General features: G+C 40.9%; 1 protein-coding gene across 1 annotated transcript in view; it reads right to left on the reverse strand.

The window, feature by feature from the left end:
• The window catches only part of IQGAP1 (IQ motif containing GTPase activating protein 1), a 74399-nt gene continuing 51533 nt past the window's right edge, over positions 1–22866 (reverse strand). Inside the window, exons 16-37 of the mRNA XM_009280371.2 lie at positions 22169–22336; positions 21648–21790; positions 21133–21303; positions 19924–20007; positions 19754–19825; positions 19593–19662; positions 18944–19152; positions 17803–17958; positions 17480–17643; positions 16073–16297; positions 14505–14645; positions 14331–14415; positions 11829–12061; positions 10929–11061; positions 10473–10575; positions 8856–8991; positions 6867–6954; positions 6228–6440; positions 4972–5138; positions 3959–4081; positions 2949–3057; positions 1–1187 (exon numbers count right to left, since the gene is read on the reverse strand). Of these exons, the coding sequence (XP_009278646.1) occupies positions 1074–1187; positions 2949–3057; positions 3959–4081; positions 4972–5138; positions 6228–6440; positions 6867–6954; positions 8856–8991; positions 10473–10575; positions 10929–11061; positions 11829–12061; positions 14331–14415; positions 14505–14645; positions 16073–16297; positions 17480–17643; positions 17803–17958; positions 18944–19152; positions 19593–19662; positions 19754–19825; positions 19924–20007; positions 21133–21303; positions 21648–21790; positions 22169–22336 (3107 nt within the window). The 3' untranslated portion in view covers positions 1–1073. The remainder of the gene's footprint in view (positions 1188–2948; positions 3058–3958; positions 4082–4971; positions 5139–6227; positions 6441–6866; positions 6955–8855; positions 8992–10472; positions 10576–10928; positions 11062–11828; positions 12062–14330; positions 14416–14504; positions 14646–16072; positions 16298–17479; positions 17644–17802; positions 17959–18943; positions 19153–19592; positions 19663–19753; positions 19826–19923; positions 20008–21132; positions 21304–21647; positions 21791–22168; positions 22337–22866) is intronic.

Consider the following 22866-nt stretch of genomic DNA (forward strand, 5'->3'; position numbering starts at 1 on the left):
GAGTCTCTCCATTTTTATTGGATATAGCAGAACAGCCAGCACCACCACCATGGTGAAAAAAGAAACAAAGTAGTAAAAGAAACGGGAACTTGAGTATAGCTAGAAAAATTTAACTTTTTAAAAGCTAACCTATTTAAGATAATCCTCCTTTGACAAGTCTGCAGGTAGAGCCTAACATTTATTGCATCAGATACAGATATATAGAACATTGCTCTAAACTGAAAAAAAAGTTATTTTTACATTTCAAATGCTTTGCAAGCAACATTAAAAGTTAACACGTCTCAAGAAATTTTTTAAGTTTCCCTCCCCTTCCCCAAAAGGCTTCTTTTCATCTGTAAGCACTAGTAAATACATTCCACAGTCCCTCTATTTAAGGAGCCATCTGTAAATTATTACAGTGTGATAAACAGAAACAAATCAAGAAAAGTGAGACACTACAGCTGTTCTATGTGGCTATAGCACATAATCATGAATAATTCAGCAACCACTTATGACGCGTACTGATTCCCCAGGCTGTAGTAGTTCTATCTTGGGGATTGGCCGCCGCCACCACCGCAAGCTCACCAACAAATGGGTAACCTGGACCTTGACCATTTTTTATTGTGGTCATTACTGTTAGAGAATAATTGGAGTCCAAATACAATCTGCAACCCTCTTTTGCTTTCAGGAAGAGGCAAACCGACCGCTGTACAGTGCCAGCTTTCTCTTCGCACGGGCAACAAGAATTCAAGCCTTGCGAAGCACGCAATTAGGCAAATAAAGCCTCCAGATGCCCTAAGTATACTCTAATATTAGTTTAATCCCCAGCGCCACGTAAAAACACATTCTAAATTAAATGCTTTTCAGAGGACCTTCAAGGTTGAAGATAAAGATCATAAATAAACGAGAAACCAACTCCCTGCAGACTCAGTCAGGGTTGTCAATTCACAAGAGGTTCTTAGTCCTCCTTCATGATACATTTGATATATTTTAGCACAGCATGGGCATATACTGATAGATAGCTACGTCATCGAAAGTTGTATGTGCAGGTTTCTATTCGTCTCCCCTTTCACAGGCTTGCTGGCAGAGGTTGGTTACTTCCCATAAAATTTCTTATTCAGAAGAAAGATCAGAAGGTTGACATTCACTTTTGCTCTGTCAAACAACTTCATGACTGCAACGCCTTCATACTGCAGCTGCAAGAGATCCTGCCAAAGAGAACACCTTTGTAAGCAAGGAATCCTCAAGACCTTATAGGGAATATACAAGACCCTGTGGTACAGCAGGTTTTTGAGGAGTATCTGTCACAAAGTACACGGCATAAGATAGAAAAATGAGAGACTCGTTAAAGATCCGCTTGTACTGCATGAAAAATAAAGTCGCTCTAAGGCATTTAATAAACAGATTTAAAAAATTAAGATCTTAAAAAAAAAAAAAAAAGACGAAAAAGGGCAGAAATAGAAGACCATTCTAAAAGCCAAATTTCAGATCTAGCCATCTCCAGGCTTTTCATTTGCACAGTAGCCATAAAATTGTTGTTGAAATGTTTAGAAAGGGTCTCCTATGTGCCTAACTATATTATGTACCCATGAAACATTACAACATTCCACAGCGTCACTTTCTAAAAATCTTAGTTGCCACAGGTCTCAGTGAGGTGGTTTAGGGCACTGCAATCTAGGGCAGAGAAAGAAACGGCATCTCTGTCAGGACTATGTACACGATGCCGATTCAGTCTCTCGGGCATTTACGCAGGCAGTATTTCTAGTTACACTTTGCTCTTGTCAGCGATGCACCCGACAGAGCAATGGGACTCCCTGCACCGATTTATCTCAGCAATGAATGTCTTTCAGCAAGCCCACTCTTGAACAATACATATTGGAGAAGGCGTTCAGGTACTGCTACTGCAGGGGAACGTTGTGTGTGTTCCAAAATCCGCATCTGGCTCCTGCAGCTGTCCAGCCTGGGTGACACTGGAGTAAACAATCAAAGCTATTTCTGCTGCTTTCTGTAAAAATTTTGGCAATGACAATGCAAGTCTTTTTAACTGATGCCACTGTTAATGCTATACTTGGATGACCCATGGCAGCTCCCTCGTTGCTGTCCTCTCAGAACATCTGCTTTTTCTGCAATGCAATGCTACAAAGGCATAGCAGTATAGCAACACATGCGCCTGAGGAGTGAGTGACCCTGGGTAGCCCCATGAACCAAGAAGTTCATGACCAGCTCCGATGGATTAGGACTGGAATAAACGAGGGGAGTCCTCAGAGCACATGAACAGCATGCGCGAGGCAGCTGTCCCTCCCAGCAGCCAGTTAGGCGGCATGGACTTATCGCAATGCAAGGTGCTCGGGCACACAATCTGCTTTGAGACCCCTGAGGCATCCGTGATTACCAAACCTAATGATGCCCAAGTTGGGTGCGTGGTGGGCAGGGACAGAAGTGGAAGAAGGGGACAGAGACACCAGGCGTAACAGTACCGGCGTGGGAGGAAGCACAGGGAACCGTTTTGGAAAAGGTCAGTCAGTATGCCTGTTCCCATAGCCTGGACTAAGTAAAAGTTGAGGACTCTTAAGAACTGTATGGCTAAAGAAACCGGTAAGTGTAGGGTGGGAGAAAGACCACCAATACGTGATGACCGGCTGAAGCCACCACACCCAAGCCCAGCTGACCGCTGCCACAGACTCCTGATCTCTCTGCTGTAGCAGGAAGCTGTTGAAAATGCATGCGTTTGTTTTGTGTGTGTACGTGTAGGGGTAACTAAGAACACAGACTGACAGCAGGCTTTCATTAGTAAAGAAACAAAGTAGTCTGGATCCCCCATTCGCGTTGCATCTGTTTTGCCTGCAACAAACGGGTTGTTTTTGAGATCATTTTTCAGACTGTTCAGGTAGAAAACATGTCATTATTATTTTGATGAAGAGTCTGGCAAGCAGAACTTATATGCCACTATTAAATAGGACAGTTCTTACCTGATAATGTAACATAAAGGTTTCCATCTGTACCCCCATGAATTTTGCTTTTACCTCGAAATCTCCTACTTCTTCTGTTGGACTGATTTCAAATATCACGTTTTTAAACCTATGAAATTTGAGAAATGAAAAACCACAGTTCATTACTGAACATGTAATTCCTACTGGAACAGGGAGAGAATACACGAGATGAAATCTGAAGATAGATTTCTAAGAATTCTATTCTTAACTCTTTATTCTATATTCCCATTTGGGATGAGACCATAAAAGCTGACCAGACTCAATACAACAATGAATGGAAGCCTGACAGATTCTACGTCCGGTAGATCACACCTTCACACAAGTGTAGTAGGAAATACGGTAATTTAGCCTGTGCAGTCTAAACAGTCTACTTTAGTGCTGCACATCCATGCTTCATTTAGTGCACAAAGTACAAAATGGGATTCAGGGTTGAAAAAAAAATTCTAGTAACAGGCAGCTTCTCTATATTCCACAGAAGATATACCAAGCTCTCAAGGCTAGCAAACTGCAGCTGGACAAACTCAAGCTAGCATTAAGTTGATTTTTCAGCAATGAGAGCTATTAACCATAGTAGCAATTCACCTGAGGAGGTACCCTTCCACGACCGTGGGGGTGACAGGGAAGGGGTGGATGGGAAGAGGATGTCATGCTTAAATCCCGTTACACTTCTCAATCAAAGACCTGTTTTGCTTCAACCAGAAAAAGAGAGAACTGAAAACTGATCACTATGCAAGGTTTCTTGGCCCTAGGGATGCAAGCCTAGATTGCCAAAACAGTTTCTTCAGCTTTAATAGCTAAGTCTACCAACAATGCTAAATTCCAAGAACAAAAACGCAAGACAATCTGTCACGATCTCAAACAAATCTCAGAGCTTCTGTTCCTCAATTGCCAGCACCTAAACTAGTTCGAAGAAAGAGACAAGAATTCAACATACCTGTTTTCCTCTGAGAAGGTTATTTAGCTCTAAAGAGTTTTAAAAAGATACTCACTGGTTACCTTGGAGGTCCTCAATCTCTAAAAGCACTCCCTTCTCATGAAGTCGAGCTGCTGTGTATTTTAGAGAAATCTTTTTACTGTTTTTGCCTTTCATCTCCCGAGGTTTCTTAGAGACTCTGAAAAAAAAACCCCAAACCAAAAAACAACCAACAAACAAGATGATCAGTCAAACGAGAAAAGAGATTTCGGACAGCAAACATTTACTCTTATTTGGATGAGGGGACAGGACCAGTATAGCTAATCAGCTGTGACTAACGCAGCTGATAGATGATGTATTTCTGTGAGTTTACCTACAAAGCACTTGTTAGCTCAGATCAGATCTTTGATTTTCTACTATTTACCAATAACTCTTACGCTACAGGAGAAGGGAAAAAAAAAAAAGCCAACAAAAAACCCCCAAAACATAACCACATGGTACTTCATAGAAAGCAGTACCATCTACCATTAGGTAAGAGAGGATCTGGTGACAATGAACATGGAGATTACTCAGTAACTTTCTTGCCTCAGTTTCCAATGGCAGTTGCTCTTCCCGCATCTCACTGGGGAGGAAGATGCTTCCCCCCCAGGAAAATCTGAATTGTCTTGCACTAGAACAACTGACTCCATTCGGGATAAAGAGAGGACAATTTGTGATCAATGCTTTCCTTGTAGGTAACTATGTTATTTTCATTCTCTGCTCCTAGAAAGGATGACAGGACAGACTGACTGAGCAGCACTTGCATTATCTGAGCAACCTGTTTCATTCCCACTGGACTCTCTACACTCCCCTCTCCCAGAGAGACCAAAATCCTTTCAAGTATGTCTTTTTGACCTCATTTGGGGCACTGCCCTCTCCCCGTATCTTCCAACCACTGCTGAGACTCTTTCCCTAGAGCTATCACTGCGGTGAAGAGCTTGGCTGAGGAGGTTTGAGCAGATGGCCATTACGATTCTTCTTAGCAACAACCTACATGTGCTTTCTGTAAGAAGCACTTCTAGGGCCATGGCATGGTTCCAAGATACTTACTTGCCCTTGCTGGCCAGGTTATCCAAGCAGGTTTTGATGTAGCTTTTGTAATAATCTACTTGTTCCCCATAAAAAGTAGCTTTGGAGTTCAAGGCACTGTACGTCTGCTGCAGCTTCACCAGCTCCGCCTTTCTTCTCTGACGGTATCTACGCTGATTTCGGATATCCTACGCCACAGAGAAAGACAGGCAGAGACTTAACAGTCATTCGAGCTCTCTGGTTGCTCAAGCCCAGAGCACAGAGTATTTGAAACACACCGTTTGACTTTGCTTAGTCTTGCTTCATGCTACAAGGTGGAGCCCTCAGTTGCACTTGCCCCAGTTTAAGCATCACCACTTCTTCTCTGCGTTGACTATTTTTAGAACTAACCAACTCTACACAGCAGTTCATTTGAACTTTTTGTTGCTTTCTCAAACTTCAGTGCTGTCCCAGTTGCAATGACTAGAGTGGGCACTGACAGTATATAATCTAAAGGAAGGCAGTAATTTTTGCCACTGCTGGATAGGAAAGTTATCTTGCAAATCAAGCACTATAACCATAGCAGCGCACAGACTTCCTTATCCTTCTTTGTTAGTCAGCCATCTTTAAGCATATGTTACCTTCATACCTAACCAAAAAATATCACGTGTTCAAGTTGACTTCTGTTTTCAATTTTGATATATATTAACAACAGTATGATTAATTCTAATCGGATCCCTAAAGGTGATTATTTATTCACTTTACACACATAACATTTCCCAAATAGGTTTTTTTTGGTAAACGTGATATAAAATACATTGCTACCGTAGCAATGTACAACAGTATTACATCACTTTTGCAAGTTTTTCTCAGCTCCCCCCTTTACTGTTTAGGTATTCTTGAATGGGTACATTTAAATAAAAATAACGGTTAGGACGTCTTTAAGTTATGGGCAAAAGTTCCTTATGTGAGTAAGTTTGTAGAGGTGCTACTTAAATTAGTGAAAAGGAGCAGAAAAAAGATCACACAACAGGACTTCCCCACCAAGCTATAACGCTTTTCCTTAAAGTGCCTGAGATTCTGGCAACACAGTCATTTGAGAAAATACAAACGTCCTATAAAAATAAAGGACTTCCCAAATGCCAAGAGATGGAAATGCTGCAGCAAAAGGTAGGCTTCGTGTCTGTAAATCAGCTAGTACAAAGCTTACTCCTCCTGAAAACTCATGCCAGTTTCACAACGCTGCAAACTGTGGGAAGACTCCACTATGATTACTAGGAAACCACCGATTGGCATACCTTCGCGATGTCATTGATTAGTTCCTGGTATTTACTTTTTGCATTCACTGTCCCCAGTTCTGTCAACTTCTTCAGGCCTGTCTTGATTTTATCTTTTTTTCCTTGAAGATTTAAGTTGCCGTCTTCCTTTACAGACACAGATTTTTTCATCTTATCGGGAGTTTTAGCATCACGAATGGCCCGTTTCTGCATAGCTCTTTGATGCTCTGCTTCCTAGAAAAAGAAAACAAAAAATTACAAGTTCATAAGCAGATCCGTTTTAAGGTGACAAAGAACCAGAAACAGATTGTCCGACCTCCGGCATAACATAGGATAAAGAGTTTTGCTTGGTCATTCCCGTATTGACTCCAATGAATCCGTGTTTGATGAACATATTCCACGTATGGGAACCAGCAGAAGCCTACCTGCCATTTAAAACGGTCTTCTAGATAAATAGTTTCTAGCAACTACCAGAGGAGCAAGATTCACACATACTATTTATTTCCATTATATTCCCTCCTTATTATGGTTACACACTGCTCCTACCTCAGCGGAGACTTCACTGCAACACATAAATGCAGATTTGCAAGTATACCCACGTATATCTAGATAGATGACAATTTCCTAGTCTAAAAAGAACGCAAGTAAAGAACTTCGTACTTGCTCTGAGGTAGCTGGAGTTTCCAGGATTTCAGTCAGCGTCTCCCCTGGTTGGAAGCGGATTACATCAACAATTAAGCGTTTTGTGCTGCAAAGAGATCAAGGAGAACAGGAGAAAAAAAACCTTTAAACTGAAAGACCTTCAATACTATTCTATTCTGCAATAATGCCAAGGTTACTGATTTACCTAAAGTCAGATTATCACTGGATGAGCGCTTAGGTAGTCATAGGCTAGACCAGACCGGAACCCTGAAAAGCACTTTACTTTTTTGACAATGTGTTATCAGAAACTGGTTCCCTGAAAGGTTCATCTATGTAGTACATGGGATTTGCTTCCCAGTACCCCCTCAAACAGCAAGGACATTACCCCATATATTCTAAGGCAGCCCCAGTACTACCATGTGGACCACAGAAGCTGCAATTCCAAGGTGAAAGGTAAAGCAGGTAGCAGCAACAGCAAATTTGTGCAGCCAGAAAAAGTCTATAATATTATCCATCCATAAGTGCACTTTAGTGCTTTGTAACAGGTATCAAAAAACGCCACAGGACTATTTTCTTATGTGTACAGTAACTGAGCCAAAGCAGATCCCTGACTCCAATCTGGTGATAGACAGGGTCGCTCCTTGATCTCAACCATGATTTAATCACAGCCAGTGCCCACTCTGAAGCAATTCTGTCCTTGAGCCACACAATGAAACCAAATAGCACCTTCAGTACTTCGCAGTCAGGCTGGAATTATTTCTAGCATCACACAAAGTGCATCACACGCACACCTTCCTCATCATCCATAACTTAGATGACTACCAGCACATCTGGTAAATCTTTACTTTTGAAATCAATGTCACCTTCTGGTGGGTAGGGAAATACTGATGTATCTTTTGAGAAGTCCAATTAATTTAAAGTTATTTTTGGAGACAAGATTTTCTTCTGGGAGATCACTGGTCCATCTAGGCCAAGTGTAAGCTGACCCGAAGAATTCTCAGCTAAACTATCTAGCGCCTGAGCAGGAATGCATCAGAGCAGGTAAATACGCATCTGAATGTCAGGTAGCTGCTCTACACATCTCAGCAACAGGGATTTGCTTAAAACTGGCCAAGAGTCAATATTAGTACTAAGTCCTCCGGAACAGAGAGTCTGGCAATAATGAAATCCCTGACAGTCCATTGCTCTCTTTCCATTAGGCTAGTAACTCCTCTATTTCCCAAAAAGGCTATTAGTCTTCATCTATTAAGAGTCAGGTTTGGGGGACAGCAAGTGCAGAGAGAAGGGGACCGCATCACAAACCAAAAGGGAGAGCAGCAACAGAAAAATATCCTAAGGAGATATTTCCCACGGATAGGGAAAAGCTACAGGGAGAGTATCATAAGGTACCATGGTCTCCTGCTTCACTAACAGGACACAGACATAATCTGCTCAAAGGCTGTTTAAAGAAGCTAGTTCTGCAGGAACTAGCAAACTTAGCAACAGAGTGTTATTCACATGTACTAGACATTTAGTTACCCTTAAAATTTCCATGTCACACGCATTCTATTGAAAACATTTGCACGGGGCATTATATAGCCAACACAAATATTGATTCATCTAAATTTTACGTTAATGGACTTCAAAGTTAAAACTCAATTGTGATGAACACTACGGACTATTTAAGATGACCTTTACAAATTATTCAAATGCAGGCAAATCCAACTGCTGCTGTCACACTCGCTCACATCTAGAGAGTTTTCTTTTCTGGTAGTTTTCCCCTCCAGAACCATCCAAGATGAATTTGTCATTCTTTAAAAGTCTAAGAGTGACAAAGAACTAACAGGAACAAATTTAACAGCCACAGCATTGAAAGGACATGGCTACAAGCTCAGTGTATTTGGAGTAACAGTCCCATGTTTGTTTAAATTACACTTCAATTCTCTTATTTTCACATGCAGATTAACTGTGAAAATTCAGGTTCCTCGTTCTCTTGAGAAACATACCAGGCAGTTACCCCTCACTTACTTCAACAGAATCGTCCTCGCGTCCATCTCCGCATTCTCATCACCAGGAACATCAAATTTATTAGTGAGTGTGAGAGAAACCTCAGTCTTTGCTAGCATTTCCCTGTTGGGGTCATTAACATTGCCAGACCCTTCCCCTGCCAAGCAGAAAGAGTTTATAGATTAAATTGTATTCTTTACATTCTTGACTGCTAGAGCTTTGTAATTTCTCCCTACGCAACAGACCACAGAAAAACTACACTGTTTCCTATACTGTCAAAAGAACACTTCAGAAGCCAAAACCAGCTTTTAAAAATGTAATCTTGAGTACATTACAGACTTTTTCTTCACAAAACTGAGAATATACACTGGCCAGAAAGGCCCCACAAAATCACTAGTTCGCATGCCTTAAAGATGTATGCGTATTCCACACTGTATCTCAGCATCTCACTCTCTACTGAGAAGAGTAGCTGACCTGCCAAAAATACTTTATAAATAAAAATATGACCATGCCTCTATGTCCGTGTCCTCGCCAGAATGATTTTTCCAAGCTAAAAGCAAAGCCCTTGTTGGCAACCGAGCCTGTACTCTTCTATTAAACAAAGTAAGCTATCCTGTCAAAAGGAAATTTTCTTGGTCTAATTGTCTGAACTTTCATCAGAACAGTTGTTAGGATGCTTCCCCTCCTGCCCCCCTTTTTTAAAGGGCTGCAGAAAGATTACACTCTGACATATTAACCACATCGATACAATGCACATGGGAGAAATGAAATGGGGAAGGAGGGTAAGTTCTAGTTAAACTCAAGGTCTAGGTTCGCTCAGATAACACTTATGTTCTGTTCTTTGCCAGTGCTCGGAAGAAAACGTGCTAGCAATCATTCCTTTAAAAGGTTCCAACCTTTCTCATCAAGCAGCTTCAAGATAAGCATTTTGCTGACAAAGCATCCTCTCCAAAAACTGTGTCCGTTTGCCCCCCCGCCGCCACTAGATTTCACACTTCAAATAGCTGCAACATAGAAACCAAGGAAGGAGAGAGGCTTGTGCAACTTTCCAGTGTTTGTTATATCCTGAAGCAGTGAACCGTGGCTCAGGTTTTTACTAATCTGTGAAAGTTTTCTAAGGTCAGTTCTTTCCTCCCCCAGCCAGAAGAAAGAGGATAAAATTCTTAACGTACAGAAAAAACTCTAAAGGAGGGAAAAAAGTTTTTTGTCCATATGCCAAAGATCCCTATAGGGACACACATCATTTAATACACTTACTACTGCACTCTGAAAGGAATGCATACAGATCTCCAGAACGGAGGACAGATCTTTGCAAACAAGCTGGGATGGGGACACACACACAGAGAAATGGCTCCAGCGTAACGGAACAAAGAAAACATGTCAAAATTTCAGTGTGTCTTCTAGAAATTTCTGCAGTGGGATGAGGTGAGCGGGGTGGGGAGAAGAGAAAGAACCCCTGGTTTTTTCAGGGTAACAAATTCTGCAGTCAGAGAGAATAAACCGGAACAAATCTGCTGCTGTTTTTTAGAGCGCATCCTCCCAAATGACCTGCGATGATTCCTGAGATAGTTTCTTTACGGCACTTCAAGTCATTTAAGGTAATATCACATATTTCTTAAGTACAATAAAATAGACCACCTATTAAGGACTCAATTGTAGGAACCTCTCCAAGATCGTCCAGCAGCTCGTGAATTGGATCATTGTGCTCGGGAGCAATTGCATCTTGATGGTCTAAGAGCAACTAGATGAACAGAAAGAACATTTATGTTGTTAATCACACATCCTTTTCTAGACAGTAAAATTAACATTACTTCGAGCTGGTATCTTTTAGAAAAAGATCTTATTTCACTGAACTCCAAAGCAGCAATATCAACATTCAAAGCTGTGCCATTATCACATACTCAAATACTTTCGAAGGAAACTTAGAGAAGCCACAAGCAAATTACTTAATTCTATAAGCTGATAAGCTCTTGCACACTACAATCAAAAGACAACTTTCAGCCTTGTATTTGGTAACTTTGCGTTTCAGCCAGAAGCAGCATTTTCTTTGCAAGCACTACTTATAAGGAGCAACTGTGACTGATGTATACTTACAGTGTGTGTATTGATGATTTCACCAATAGAAATATAAATAACTGGCTTAGTGAGAGTCACCAAGTCAGAATATTCATCAATATTAAATTTATCCTGCAATTCAGGAACCTCACAGGCAGCCTGAAAAAAACGTCTTCAGAAAAAAGGAGGAGAAAAGAAGAATCAGTATGACTGAGAGTAACGTGATGTATCAAGAGCATTAACTTCACATGACAATCCCTAGCATAGTCTCTCTTCTTTCAACTGTGGTACATTACAGCACACTACAGTTTGTCAGCTTTAGTTTAACATATCAGAAGTAACCTAGTAAATTCTATTATTGATATTGGCCATGTTGACATTGGCTCATTTTCAGCATTCACAGGACTGGCCTATGGCTCCAGTGACTTTGGTCACACACCCTCCTGCCTCCACTGCAGTAACACCCCTTCCTCCCAGCAATCTCTGGTTTTCGTTCTTCCAAAGCACGAGAGGTATAAGATGACGATTCTTGAACAAAAGCTTACTTCAACTATATGAAGAGCTAAATGCCAACCTGCTTTATTCCTGAGCACCACTGGGTTTTCATGTGGAGCCAGGGCTCATATGGGACAGAAGAATGTATGTCCATTCTAGTTGTCCGCGTCCAAAGTATCACAATGAACATGTGCAAGAGCAACCTTTATTCTTGACTTCGCAATCTCATTAACATACAATGTATCATTCATAAATTCCAGGTACACATTTTATTTGCCATTGTCACTGATGCTTATGGCAGTCTGGAGTGCAATCTCCTATTTTCAACAGACCGCATATTTGACAGAGACAAATTTAAAATATGATAAATCCTATTATTATTCCTTTTTACTTGCAGTGTTACCTCTGCCAAACTTCCCAACTTAATTAGCTAAGGTCTTCTACCTGAATTTCTGGTATGACTGCGATAGGTATTCATTAATGATGCTTAGGTGCGCATTGTCTCCCATGAACATCTTATTGGATGCAGCATGCTGCAACATCTTTGCAATGGAACCGAGGTTTCTGCGTTGATCTGTGGTCAGCTGACCTCCAGCTGAAAGATCAATGATGTCAAACGCATCTGGTGCGACAATGGCTGGATTCATGTAGCGATAATAGAGTAAGTTGCCAACAATCTAGGAAAAGTTGAGTAGAGAAGAAATGCATCAAGAAACAATGGTATAGGACCCAACTGAATTTTATTGAAACTACTCTGACTGTGCTTTGATAAATTATTTTCTTGTAAGCCAGAGGCCCCTTCCAAGATAAAGGTTCTGCTGTGCTGCTGTATACAATCATATACTATCCCAAAGAATCTACAGTGTAAAAAAAAACCCTAAAAAAAATCATTAAGACGCAATAGGATGGTCAACACAAAGAGGGAAGAGTAAGCACTACTAGCCACAGGACAATACAGCAGCAAATATTCCTACGCATAAAGATTTGAAACTTTAACTTATAAAAATATACGGACAGGAGATATTACAAGTTACCAATGGACTACTCATATGAGCATGAGACAATTATCAGGAGAATTAAACATAATTAAGTTAGTCTAACAGAGGGCAGAATGATCATGGTATAGAGGAACCCGGTAATGCAGTTTCAATATGGAACAAGAGCTAATTCTTAAGAGAAGCATGCAGAATTGGCTGCCATCTCCAACAAAGCAAAAATGGTGAGGAAGCATGGCACACCAAGGAGCTAAACTGAGGAAACTACTTTCCATTCCTTCTCCAAAGGCCTTATTCTCTTTCAGAATAATTCTTCGATAAGCCAGCAACATTTTCAGGCATAGACCCCCAGTTAGAAGTTAGCGAGAGTAACTGAGAAACCATTTAATCCAGAGGTAAGAAAATCAGAAGTACAGAAGATGAATGGCATTTGATGCTTCAAAATCCAATTTACCTAGTCAAGTGTGAGCAGCAATAAACTTTAAGGAACCAAAAATGAAGATGTCACATTATCCATATGCTCACAAATATACTTCTAACCTGTATTTGATATTTTGCCAAAAGTAATTCCAGCAATGAAAAGGAATTAACTCAACATGCTGATGTAAAGTGATAGTTCTCACACCGCATGCTCTAGGTATTTTCTGGTGGTTCACAGAAATTTGCAGAGGGCCAGGTCACTGAATCTTGGCTTCGCCTGCTTGCCATGTGACTTAAATGCACGGAAGAGATCGGGGTCTGAACAAATAGCTGAAAACAGAGAGAAAAAATCTAGCCATTGCTGAGCAGCCCCAGAAATTATTAACTGCTTTGCTTTCAGTGAGGTCATGTTTTTGACAATTGCTTCATGCAAGCCCCTGCTGTACTCTCACAGATTATGTCATGGGATGACAACAGTCAAAGCTGTTTACTACCAGTAAATGAGAAAACACATCTGTGAAAGAAACTGTATTAATAACTTTCAAACTTGCGGACGGAGAAGAACAGTAAATTATATGGGTAGCTTTGGTTGCTAAAAAAAAATAAAAATCTACGAGTAGTCATTGCACACAACTGCAGTTTTGACTTTCATGTGGACAGTTACATTGTTTCCATGAGGATTAATGAAAACCGCAGTTTTCCACCTAAATTTACAGATGGAAGAAATTAATTCACCTGCATAGAAAGAATCGATGTCTCAGAATGGGAAAGCACAGAACTAGAAGAGAGAAGAAAACAGCATTCAGATTGGTAATTATTTTGTAATGAAGCAGAGGCAGAGAAGTTTAAAGAGACGTTGTCAAGTATTCTAAGATCCAAACTTTGTTTTATTAACAAGCAAAGCATTCATGGACATAAAGGCCTTCACAATTACCAAAAGCCATAAAACCAAAGAAATTTCAATGAAAACCCCAAAGCTATACTCATCTGAGAGTGCCTACAATTAGGATCTTTTTAGTTCTCCAAACCTACTGAAATGCAAAATACAAAACTGACTAGACATTATGGAAAGTGACTCTCTACATGTTGCTGTCAAAATATCCTAGAGTGTTACAGATAGGGGAATTAGGAATATCAGAATTTTGCATACAGTCTTTTTAACTTGACATTGTCTCTTTAAGAAAGGAGCAGCTGGCTGTGATCATACGAGCAAACCCAAGGTTTACTTTATAGGAGCAAGAGTACCCCAAGTCAAGAAACCTAAAGGACCAAATGTCCAAGATATTAAAAGCAAAGCAGAAGCAACAGGATACCTCCTTCTGAACAATGTATTACATCTCAGATGATGTATATGAAGCTAACAATCAAAAGCCCAATGTGAAACATTTTCTACCTGTAGAAGTAAATAAATAAGCTTTATATAGATTTACATGCACTCCTCTCCACACATACACCCAGAGGAGAAGAATGAGATGTGCTTGCCACAGCCAATTTGGCTGACAATTATTCACAAAGGTGTTCAGATCCTCACCTTCAGAAGCTCATCCTCACCAGCATCAGGAAACTTCTCATGCAGGGAGTCTTTTAGTACCTTGGCAATGAAACGCATTCCATAACTTCGAGAGAAAGAAAAGGGCAAATAAGACTGCTGCAAGCATGAACCCAACAACTTCTCAGGGATAATACTGTGGTATACCAGACTCACGGGATTTTGTCCACTGAACTAACAATGGCAGACAGGAACTTGTCTGTCACTGTCCTCATGTTTCTGATTGAGGCATCCAGGCGCGTCCTCACCTCTTCGTGATTTAGAGCTTGTTCAGGCGTAACATCATACGGAAGTTTGCTATTTGAAAAAGTCAAACATGTGAAGGTGAGTATTCCTCAGGCTAGCATATTTCAAGAATTTCTAGCTCGACACGGAAACAAGCTTACATTCACTTGGCTGCCAAGAGCTGTGCGTTGCCTGCAATTAACCTTTTAGGCACTGGAAGAGCTGAAGACCTCTTGCTTTTACTTCCTCTACTCTCCCTTGCAACGGCCACTGTGAGAAAAGGCCCAGCTAACTCAAAACTGTATCTTTTTTGCCTAGTGTGCATGCTGTAAAAAAGTGCCATCTGTGATGCATAGTGGTACTTCAGGCTGCAAATAAATTGGTGAAAAAGCAAGCTACACATTTGAACATTAAGATGATAAGAGCTTGGACACAAGCCAGAAACTAGAACAGTATCCATAAAATCGACAGAACATGCTATTGGCAGGAAGCAGTGCCAAATGAGTAGTTACGTTTTCTCCATCAGCTGAAATTACTGCATAGTATTCCAGCAGAGACAGGAAGCAGATAATTTGTAAAAACGTCTCCTAAAACTCATGTAAAGAGAAGGACCTGAACACACTTCACCTGCATTTTTAACATATCTGGAATTTTGAACCAGGCGTACAGCAAGATATATGATGACAAGACAGACAGATGAAGCAGATAATTTGTAAAAACGTCTCCTAAAACTCATGTAAAGAGAAGGACCTGAACACACATCTTCACCTGCATTTTTAACATATCTGGAATTTTGAACCAGGCGTACAGCAAGATATATGACTGCAGATTGCTTTGGACGGGGAAGCTCACTCATCTGTATGGCTCTCACCCCCCCCCCCCCCCCCCGCCCCCTTTTTCAAGTATGTTAAAAAAACCCCAACACAATAGAACACAATAGAAACCTCAAGTTCTAGCACATCATATGCACTGGAAGAAAAAGAAACCAGAATGACACAAAACCATCTGGCACAATCCAATTGTCATCAGTGGCTGATATTAATTAGAAAGATGTTAGGACTAAAAGAACTGCAGTGTCATGCTTCTCCTCCAGCAAAAGGTTTTGTTGGCTTGCAAATAGTACCTAAGTTTGCACAGGCTATATATGACATGAACAGAGACTGACACGGAACCGATTCCCAAATACTTTTTCTTACCACCACACCAATTCCTTTATGTTAGAGGGCATCTCATAGTAATTATCAAGTCAACATAGGCAAACACCAAAGAGCTTTTCTTCTTCCACCTCTTAATGAGATTCCCTTTCAATACCCTCAGCACCATTGCCAGAACATGATCTTTAGAACTCTCGGATGAAAGCCATCTTGAGGAGATGGAAAAGCCGGTATCAGTTGGACAGATGCATGCAGTGAAGCTAAGGATGGTTTGGAATGATTAACTGAGCAGTGCAAAGCAGCCGAGCAATGTTTAGAAAAACACAGTAGTAACAGTTCCCATACCTGGCCTCGCCAGTTTGAGACTCCATCTGGTTAACCCAAGACTTGTAAATATCCACTGGATCAGTTTTGATATTGAGTGATTTGTCATCGATGATTTCCTTCACAACCGGTGCCAGGATCTGCCTCAGGGCATTCTGACCACGGGCACCACGGTTGAAACTCACCACCATTTTAATAACAGTAGGATTCCCAGTCACAATTTCATGTATTTGGTCTACTTTTGATCTGAAGAAGAAAGAACCTATATGAAATACGAGGTATGCGTAATTCTGTCAGCTTTAGATACATTCTCTGCATAAACCAAACTGTTAAAGAGCATCACCCTCACGAAACAGATGATGGATTTGTACTAAAACCTCGATACAGCAATAAACTACAACACTGTGTAAGAACAATACTGGAACATTTCTCAAGACAGATGAGGCAAGAAACTTATGACCTCTGTTTGGGAATTCCAGTACAACTTGCCAGTAGTCATCTTGATGACAATTAACGCAAATCCAACTGTACATTCTATTTGAGAGCACAATTCAAAAATACAAAGGAAACAAAGCATGTTTTATGTAGAGAAGAAAAAGAACAGTAGGTTTCTTCCAGTATTTAAAATAAGAAAACAAGCAAATCGACAACAAAAGCCACTCCTAGTATACCGCTATGTGAAATACAGCGGCAGAGAACGAAGTGTCCTCATTTCCCTGGACTACTATTCCAAGCATGAATTTAAGGGGAAAAAAATCTCTTTTAGAAGTTGTTATTTGTTTCAGGGCATATACCATCTTCATGCTTAAAAAGCGTTCCAAAGAATGCTTAAAGAGTAGTTCCTCAAAAATTTTATTGCACATTCTTCTTCACAGCAAGTTGTGCAGCTCTGCATTGTACAGAACTGAAGTCATGTGACACCGAGCTCCTAAGGCCCAACCGATCAAACAAAACATGCCTGAGGACAGCCAGAGTCCCTAACACTGACAGTAAATAGAAATGCCAAACAATAAAACCTCTCTGTTTCAGCCTCCTCATCAGCTTTTGGAAATCCAGAGACCTTAGTGTTAGCTCTCTCCCTGGCTTGTAAAGCCTGAGTTTGCAGTTTGTTGGAAGTGTTTATAACCAGACACTGGAGAACTGAGATTAGACTGAATTTTAGGATGACTTTGCGTCAGATTAAAAGTAGCTGCTGTGTTGAGCAGTGAAATCTTGACGGAAGTAAAAAGCCCTCATCTTCAGTGGAGACACTCGGCTCTTCCTTTATAGACTACGTTAAGAACAGATATGAAATGGGAAGAGGACAATGAAGGGGACAGTTTAGCATTATCTGCATATTAGCCTGAGACATAACGTGAAAACTGCCTCAATTCGAGAAATTGCCAAAACCGATTCAACAGCAAGAATGTGCTGTATGCTGCCACGTACTTGATCTCTTCCTGCAATGCTGTTTGGAAAAGCCGCAACAACAGGTATTCCTCTCTTTGATTGGATGCATAGTTATACAGCGTGAAGATGACAGAATCCATGAACTTTGTGGATTTGTTTTGAGGCATCTGAAAAATCAGCTTGGCCAAGTAGGTTGGGTTAGTCTACAACAACAAGAAAAATTATTTAGTGTGCATGTCCACACAGGTCAGTGTTGCGAAGAAATACGGTGGCTCAAAACTACAGTGCATAAGCAAAGACTGTGCCAAGACATATAAGCCTCTATGACAGGAGGTTACCAAGCAGCGTTAGAAGCTGCTTACCTGAAGTAAGTAGAACAGATGCTGATAGGCTTCCAGCTTTTCTCTCTTCTCTTTGCTCAAAGCTTTCAAACCTCCCCGTTGTTTGTTCAGCATCATCATGTCAGAGAGCTGTTCCTTGTTCTTCTTAGTAAGTTTTTTGCTATGAGAAACAACATCCTGGAAAGAAAGAATAGGGACAGATTCCACTCTAAACTCTAAGTATTTTATAACAGGCAGCATTGGAAAACAGTTCCATCCGAGAGCCCACTTCTCTTGTACGTGGAAAGGCAGGGTCCTTCACTATTAAATTGAAGCATTGTTTGCTATGGCAGTAATTTCTCTGACTGGAAGTACATATTCTGCTTTGTCCCTGACTTCCTGAATTTGTCTGAAACCCTGGAAGGGTTAGTCGCTCTTGGCAGCAATTATTATCAGAGCTGGTACCATCCTGAAGATGCCTGAAAATGTTTTCCTTTTTAAATTTGGCTTAAAACCTGAAAATCCTGTTTCATACTCAGCTAGCTAGCTACCTCTACATACTTGGACAGCAATGGCCCAAAAGCTGCAGCCTCCTTCCGAGATCAATTTCACTACACCAATTGAGATTTTACACTGGGAGGAGCCTAGTGTCATGCCACCCAGGACCAAATGAAAAGCTGACCAGAACTTCAGCTTGAAGAACAGGCAATGCTGTATCAGCAAGAGCTTTTTTTTTGTGAAGTTAATCACGTCAGCCAAGTGATAGAGGGGGCCTCCTTTAACCAACAAACACCAAGTGGCACGAGCATGTCTCCTGCCTCCGAAATCACCCCCCTCGCTGCACGCCTGTGGTGTGTCACTTGTTTAACCACAAAGGAGCAATGAAACAGAATTCTCAAAGCCTTCAAACACACAATCTGTTGCATTCATTAGGTCAAGATAGTCTGGTGATTGTCTTTTTTAGCTTCAGGTCTTGTTTCTTCTCCTCCTACAGTTTTCTTTCTAGGGATACATACTAGATTAGTGGAATGGAGTAAGAACACACCGGGAGTAAAATCTGCAAGTCTGGGGCAATGTTTTCCACTGGGCCTGAGCAACTGACATCCAAAGCCAGGAGCTCTCCATGTTAACTACCACTGGGCTCAGTTAACTGTAGTTGGTCTCCCATCAGCACGTTTCCTACCTGCAATGTAATTTTGTTTTTCACTAGCAGCCCAATTTTGATGTCCATGAGATTGAGGTCATTTTCCAGTTGCTGATTGGATCGGATCAAGGTTACAACTTCCTCACGCAGCTTCATTAGCTCAAGCTCCTCCTGAAAATCTTGGTCACTCTGATCAAGCAAGTGGACAAATTTCCGAACCACAGCCATAGGTGGGTTTTCAGCATTAACTAAAAATAGGCAAGAAAACATCAGGGAACAGGAAACAGAAGTAAATATATGCCTTATCTATGTTTAAACAGCACATCAAGGAGCAGCCAGAATAAAATTAGCACCACCATGTCTAAACAGCTTCTGACATTTTGAATTTCTTGTTTTGAGTAAGTCATGAGAGAAGCAAACAGTAAAGAACAAAGTCAATATCAGCCTAGGGTAGTGCACACCGCCAAAGTTAACTGCAAAGCTACAGTTCTGTTTTTCCCTGCAGCAAAAGCAACAGCTGGAATCAAGTTTTCCTTCAGCCTCAAGAACTACCTACTCTCCGCACTGCCCTATCAACTTCATCCCAATTGTTCTTCAAAACTGTCTCGATGTTATAGATCCCACTAGTAACATCCCTTGCAAATAGAGATTCAAAGAACATCAGTTTTATCCTCTTAGCAATACTTACTGAGGGTTTTGTAGTCTTCTCGCGCTTTGTTTGCTCGGATAAAGGCTTGAATTTTTATAACATCATTTATCTAGGATTAAAAAGATAATAAGCACTTGACCTCATTCTGGAAAGAGTACAAAAGTCAGGTACTGAATTCATTTAACAAGATAGCCTCTTACGTGGTTTCTGAAATACTGCAGACGATCTCTGTAACGTCTTCTGGCTTGATACATCCTGGTCATTGACTGAATCTATAGAAGGGTAATCAAAATGCTCAGATAAAAACCTTTCCCATGAAGTTCACTACCCAAAAGGTTTACCAAAAAAGTCAGCAGGGAGCTTTCACTACCTTCACTACTTGGTCCTTTTGTGCTCGCAGGTAATCCAAACGGATTTGATATGCCTTCCTCTGCTTGTAGCCACGCCACTGGGACTGAAAACAGAAAACAGGCACGCTGACCTTACTTTCCTAATTAAAGAGAAGTAATTACAAATCTGAGCTTCTTTCTGCTCCTCAGCTTCTGCCTTCCCTTTTGGCTAAGTAAAATGTGAGGGAGACGTGCTTACCTTATCAAGAGATAATACAGTGTGAAGCATTAACTGTTTCACCAACTGTAATCATGAAAGACTTGAAATTACCCCATGAAGAGCCTGGGCCTCCTGAAGCACAGTTAGAGATCAAAGATATAGCTAAACAGTCAAGATGACAGAAACTGTTTTACATGAGGATCACGTTAGATGCTGCTGCTGGCGAGAACAGTGATGTAACATTATAAGCCTTCAGAGCAGACTCAGTCCTACTGATACTTGCAACAGAAGTTAGGCAAGGGGTTGGACTACACTTAAACAGAGAGAGTGTTATTTTATTGAGCTGGGAGTGGTTTTGGGGGTGTTTTGTTTTGTTTTTTTTTCAAATACACACGCAGAGCACGTGCTACTTAGGCAGAAACAACCACACATACACTACTCAAATAATAAAGTGGTAATAGGGTGCAAAGCAGCTATTTCATCTGCACACATTTCAGTTACAACACCAGAGAAAAGATTTTTTTCATTGTTCTCCTGTAAATGCACCCAACCTCATGCTGAATTATCACACCATCTCTTTCAGGCCCTCAAACCTCTACATCCCTGGACAAAGTTGAAGAGAAGAAGAATCTTACTCAGTAATACTGAAAACCATGTGTTTCTCTTCAATTCATGAGGAATCACAGTAGTAATTCATCACACAGTATTATCGCCATAAAGACATATGACACACTTCATATTGCCCTATTCCCAAAACACTGAATCTGATAATAAAATGATAGGTAAAGCTTCCTCAAATAAGTTTTTCCCTCTCCAATTCTGCCTGAGAAGACTTTATTGATTATATATGACATGGAAAAGTAAATAATATACTAAAACTCTTTGGGAGAAGGAAATGCCTTTAGATAATTTGCAAAATGAGGTGAAGACAATTGTGTGCTCTAACTATTTGAATTGAACAAAAACTGTCAATAAGCTTGCAAACAACTGCAGAGTACAAGTTTCAAATATAATTAAAAGATATCATTACCTGAATGCAAGTGATTGCTGGGACTTGTTTCTTCAAAAAATTCATTCTTGAGTTGAATTCCTGGCGAACAAGATATCCTCGACAGCAAGCCTGAAGTTTTGTAATCAGGTTCTCATTGGCCAGCCACAACTGCTCTCGGTTGTATGCCGCAGTGACTCCAGATATGGTGCTCTGGATTAACGTTATGGTAGGAAGAAGAGCCAGAAAAAGAGAATGGAGATACAAGAAACAGGATGTTACATCAGCTTTCCATATTGTGCTTATGAGAAACTTCCAAGTTGCCTTTCAATAAACAGCAACACCATGGTCCTGTACCCTTCTACCAATAGGATGAATTTTTCTGAAATGGGACAAGGAGTTTTGACACACACAATCTGATGATGCCCAGTGAAATGTATGAGTTACTAAGCTTGTTAACATGACTATGGTGTTGAAGCTCTAAGAGAGCTGCATTAAGGACGGGAATGATAGGAACATCAACTTTTCAGAGAAAGAGCATGTGTTATCTACCCTACCTGTATCTCCTCCCGTGACAGCTGTGTGTCATTTTGCACAAATTCCGTTGGTTCATCCCATCCTCCCTCTTTGGTCCGCAGGTTATGATAATAATGATAGCCTCCTCTCACCCAGTGTTTCACCCATTCACTGCCATTGCTCCCTGTGAGCAGAAACTGCAGTGTAAGTCTCAAAAACAGGCAAGTATCTTATCTTTCCCGCATACAAATGCTACAACTAGGAAATCCACGTATACAGATGCTCCTTCCCCCAAGAAAGAGAAGGAATGTTTCCGAGTCCCTAATGACCTCATACGAGAACTACCTAAACACAACATATTCTACAAGTGGAGAACATTCTATTATTCACTTTTTTAAACAAAAACAAAAAAACCCAAAAAAACAACCTGAGTTCACAAAGAATCCACAATTGCCACCTGTAACACAAGACTTCTCCCCAGAGGCTTTTTTACCTCTGGTCCCGATTCCACATGCAATAATCTTGAATTTATTTCACTAACAGTTAGCTACTTGAGGTTCACCTGCTGCCATTTTTCTTCTCTTGACTTCTGACAGCTCTCGCTGGTATGTCTCAGCACACTCTGGAGTGACTCCGTATAGCCCAACATCTGGCGAACGCAAGGCACTCAGGGTCTGGCTAACATCGCCACGGTCTACTGCTTCATTAATGGCCAGAATTCCTAAAGAGACTTTGGAACACAAGGAAGCAGGTTATCTTGGCATTCGGGGGCTCAGTGACTCAAAGCAAACTCAGAACAACAGACTGGAGCAAGGCAACATGAACACACACTTACAGTTGGTGTGTGTGCGTATACACACAAATATTTAAGTGTATATAAATACAAAGTATAAATAAAAACAATCAGACAACTTGCAATATAGAGGCCTCTTCAGTACGGAGTGTCCAACCATAGGTGGTACTGCACATAGTTTGTGTGCCCTGAGTCCCAGTATGGTGCTGATTTACCACCAATATTTCTCAACAACACACAATGTTTTAGCTCTACTCTGACATCTGTTTTAGTTAAGGCAGTTTCTTCTGGCAGAGGCAGTCATAACTCAAAAAGGGCCTTTTCAACTAGTACCATCCATCCATGGCTGTCTTGAATCACCTCCCTGTCCTCCGTGTGCCTTAGCATAGCTTCCAGGAGGATCTGTTCCATGATCTTCCCAGGCACAGAGGTGAGACTGACTGGCCTGTAGTTCCCTGGGTCCTCTT

This window comes from Aptenodytes forsteri, unplaced genomic scaffold (genome assembly GCF_000699145.1).
Source record: "Aptenodytes forsteri isolate BGI_AS27 unplaced genomic scaffold, ASM69914v1 Scaffold83, whole genome shotgun sequence".
In the NCBI taxonomy this organism is placed as follows: Eukaryota; Metazoa; Chordata; class Aves; order Sphenisciformes; family Spheniscidae; genus Aptenodytes; species Aptenodytes forsteri.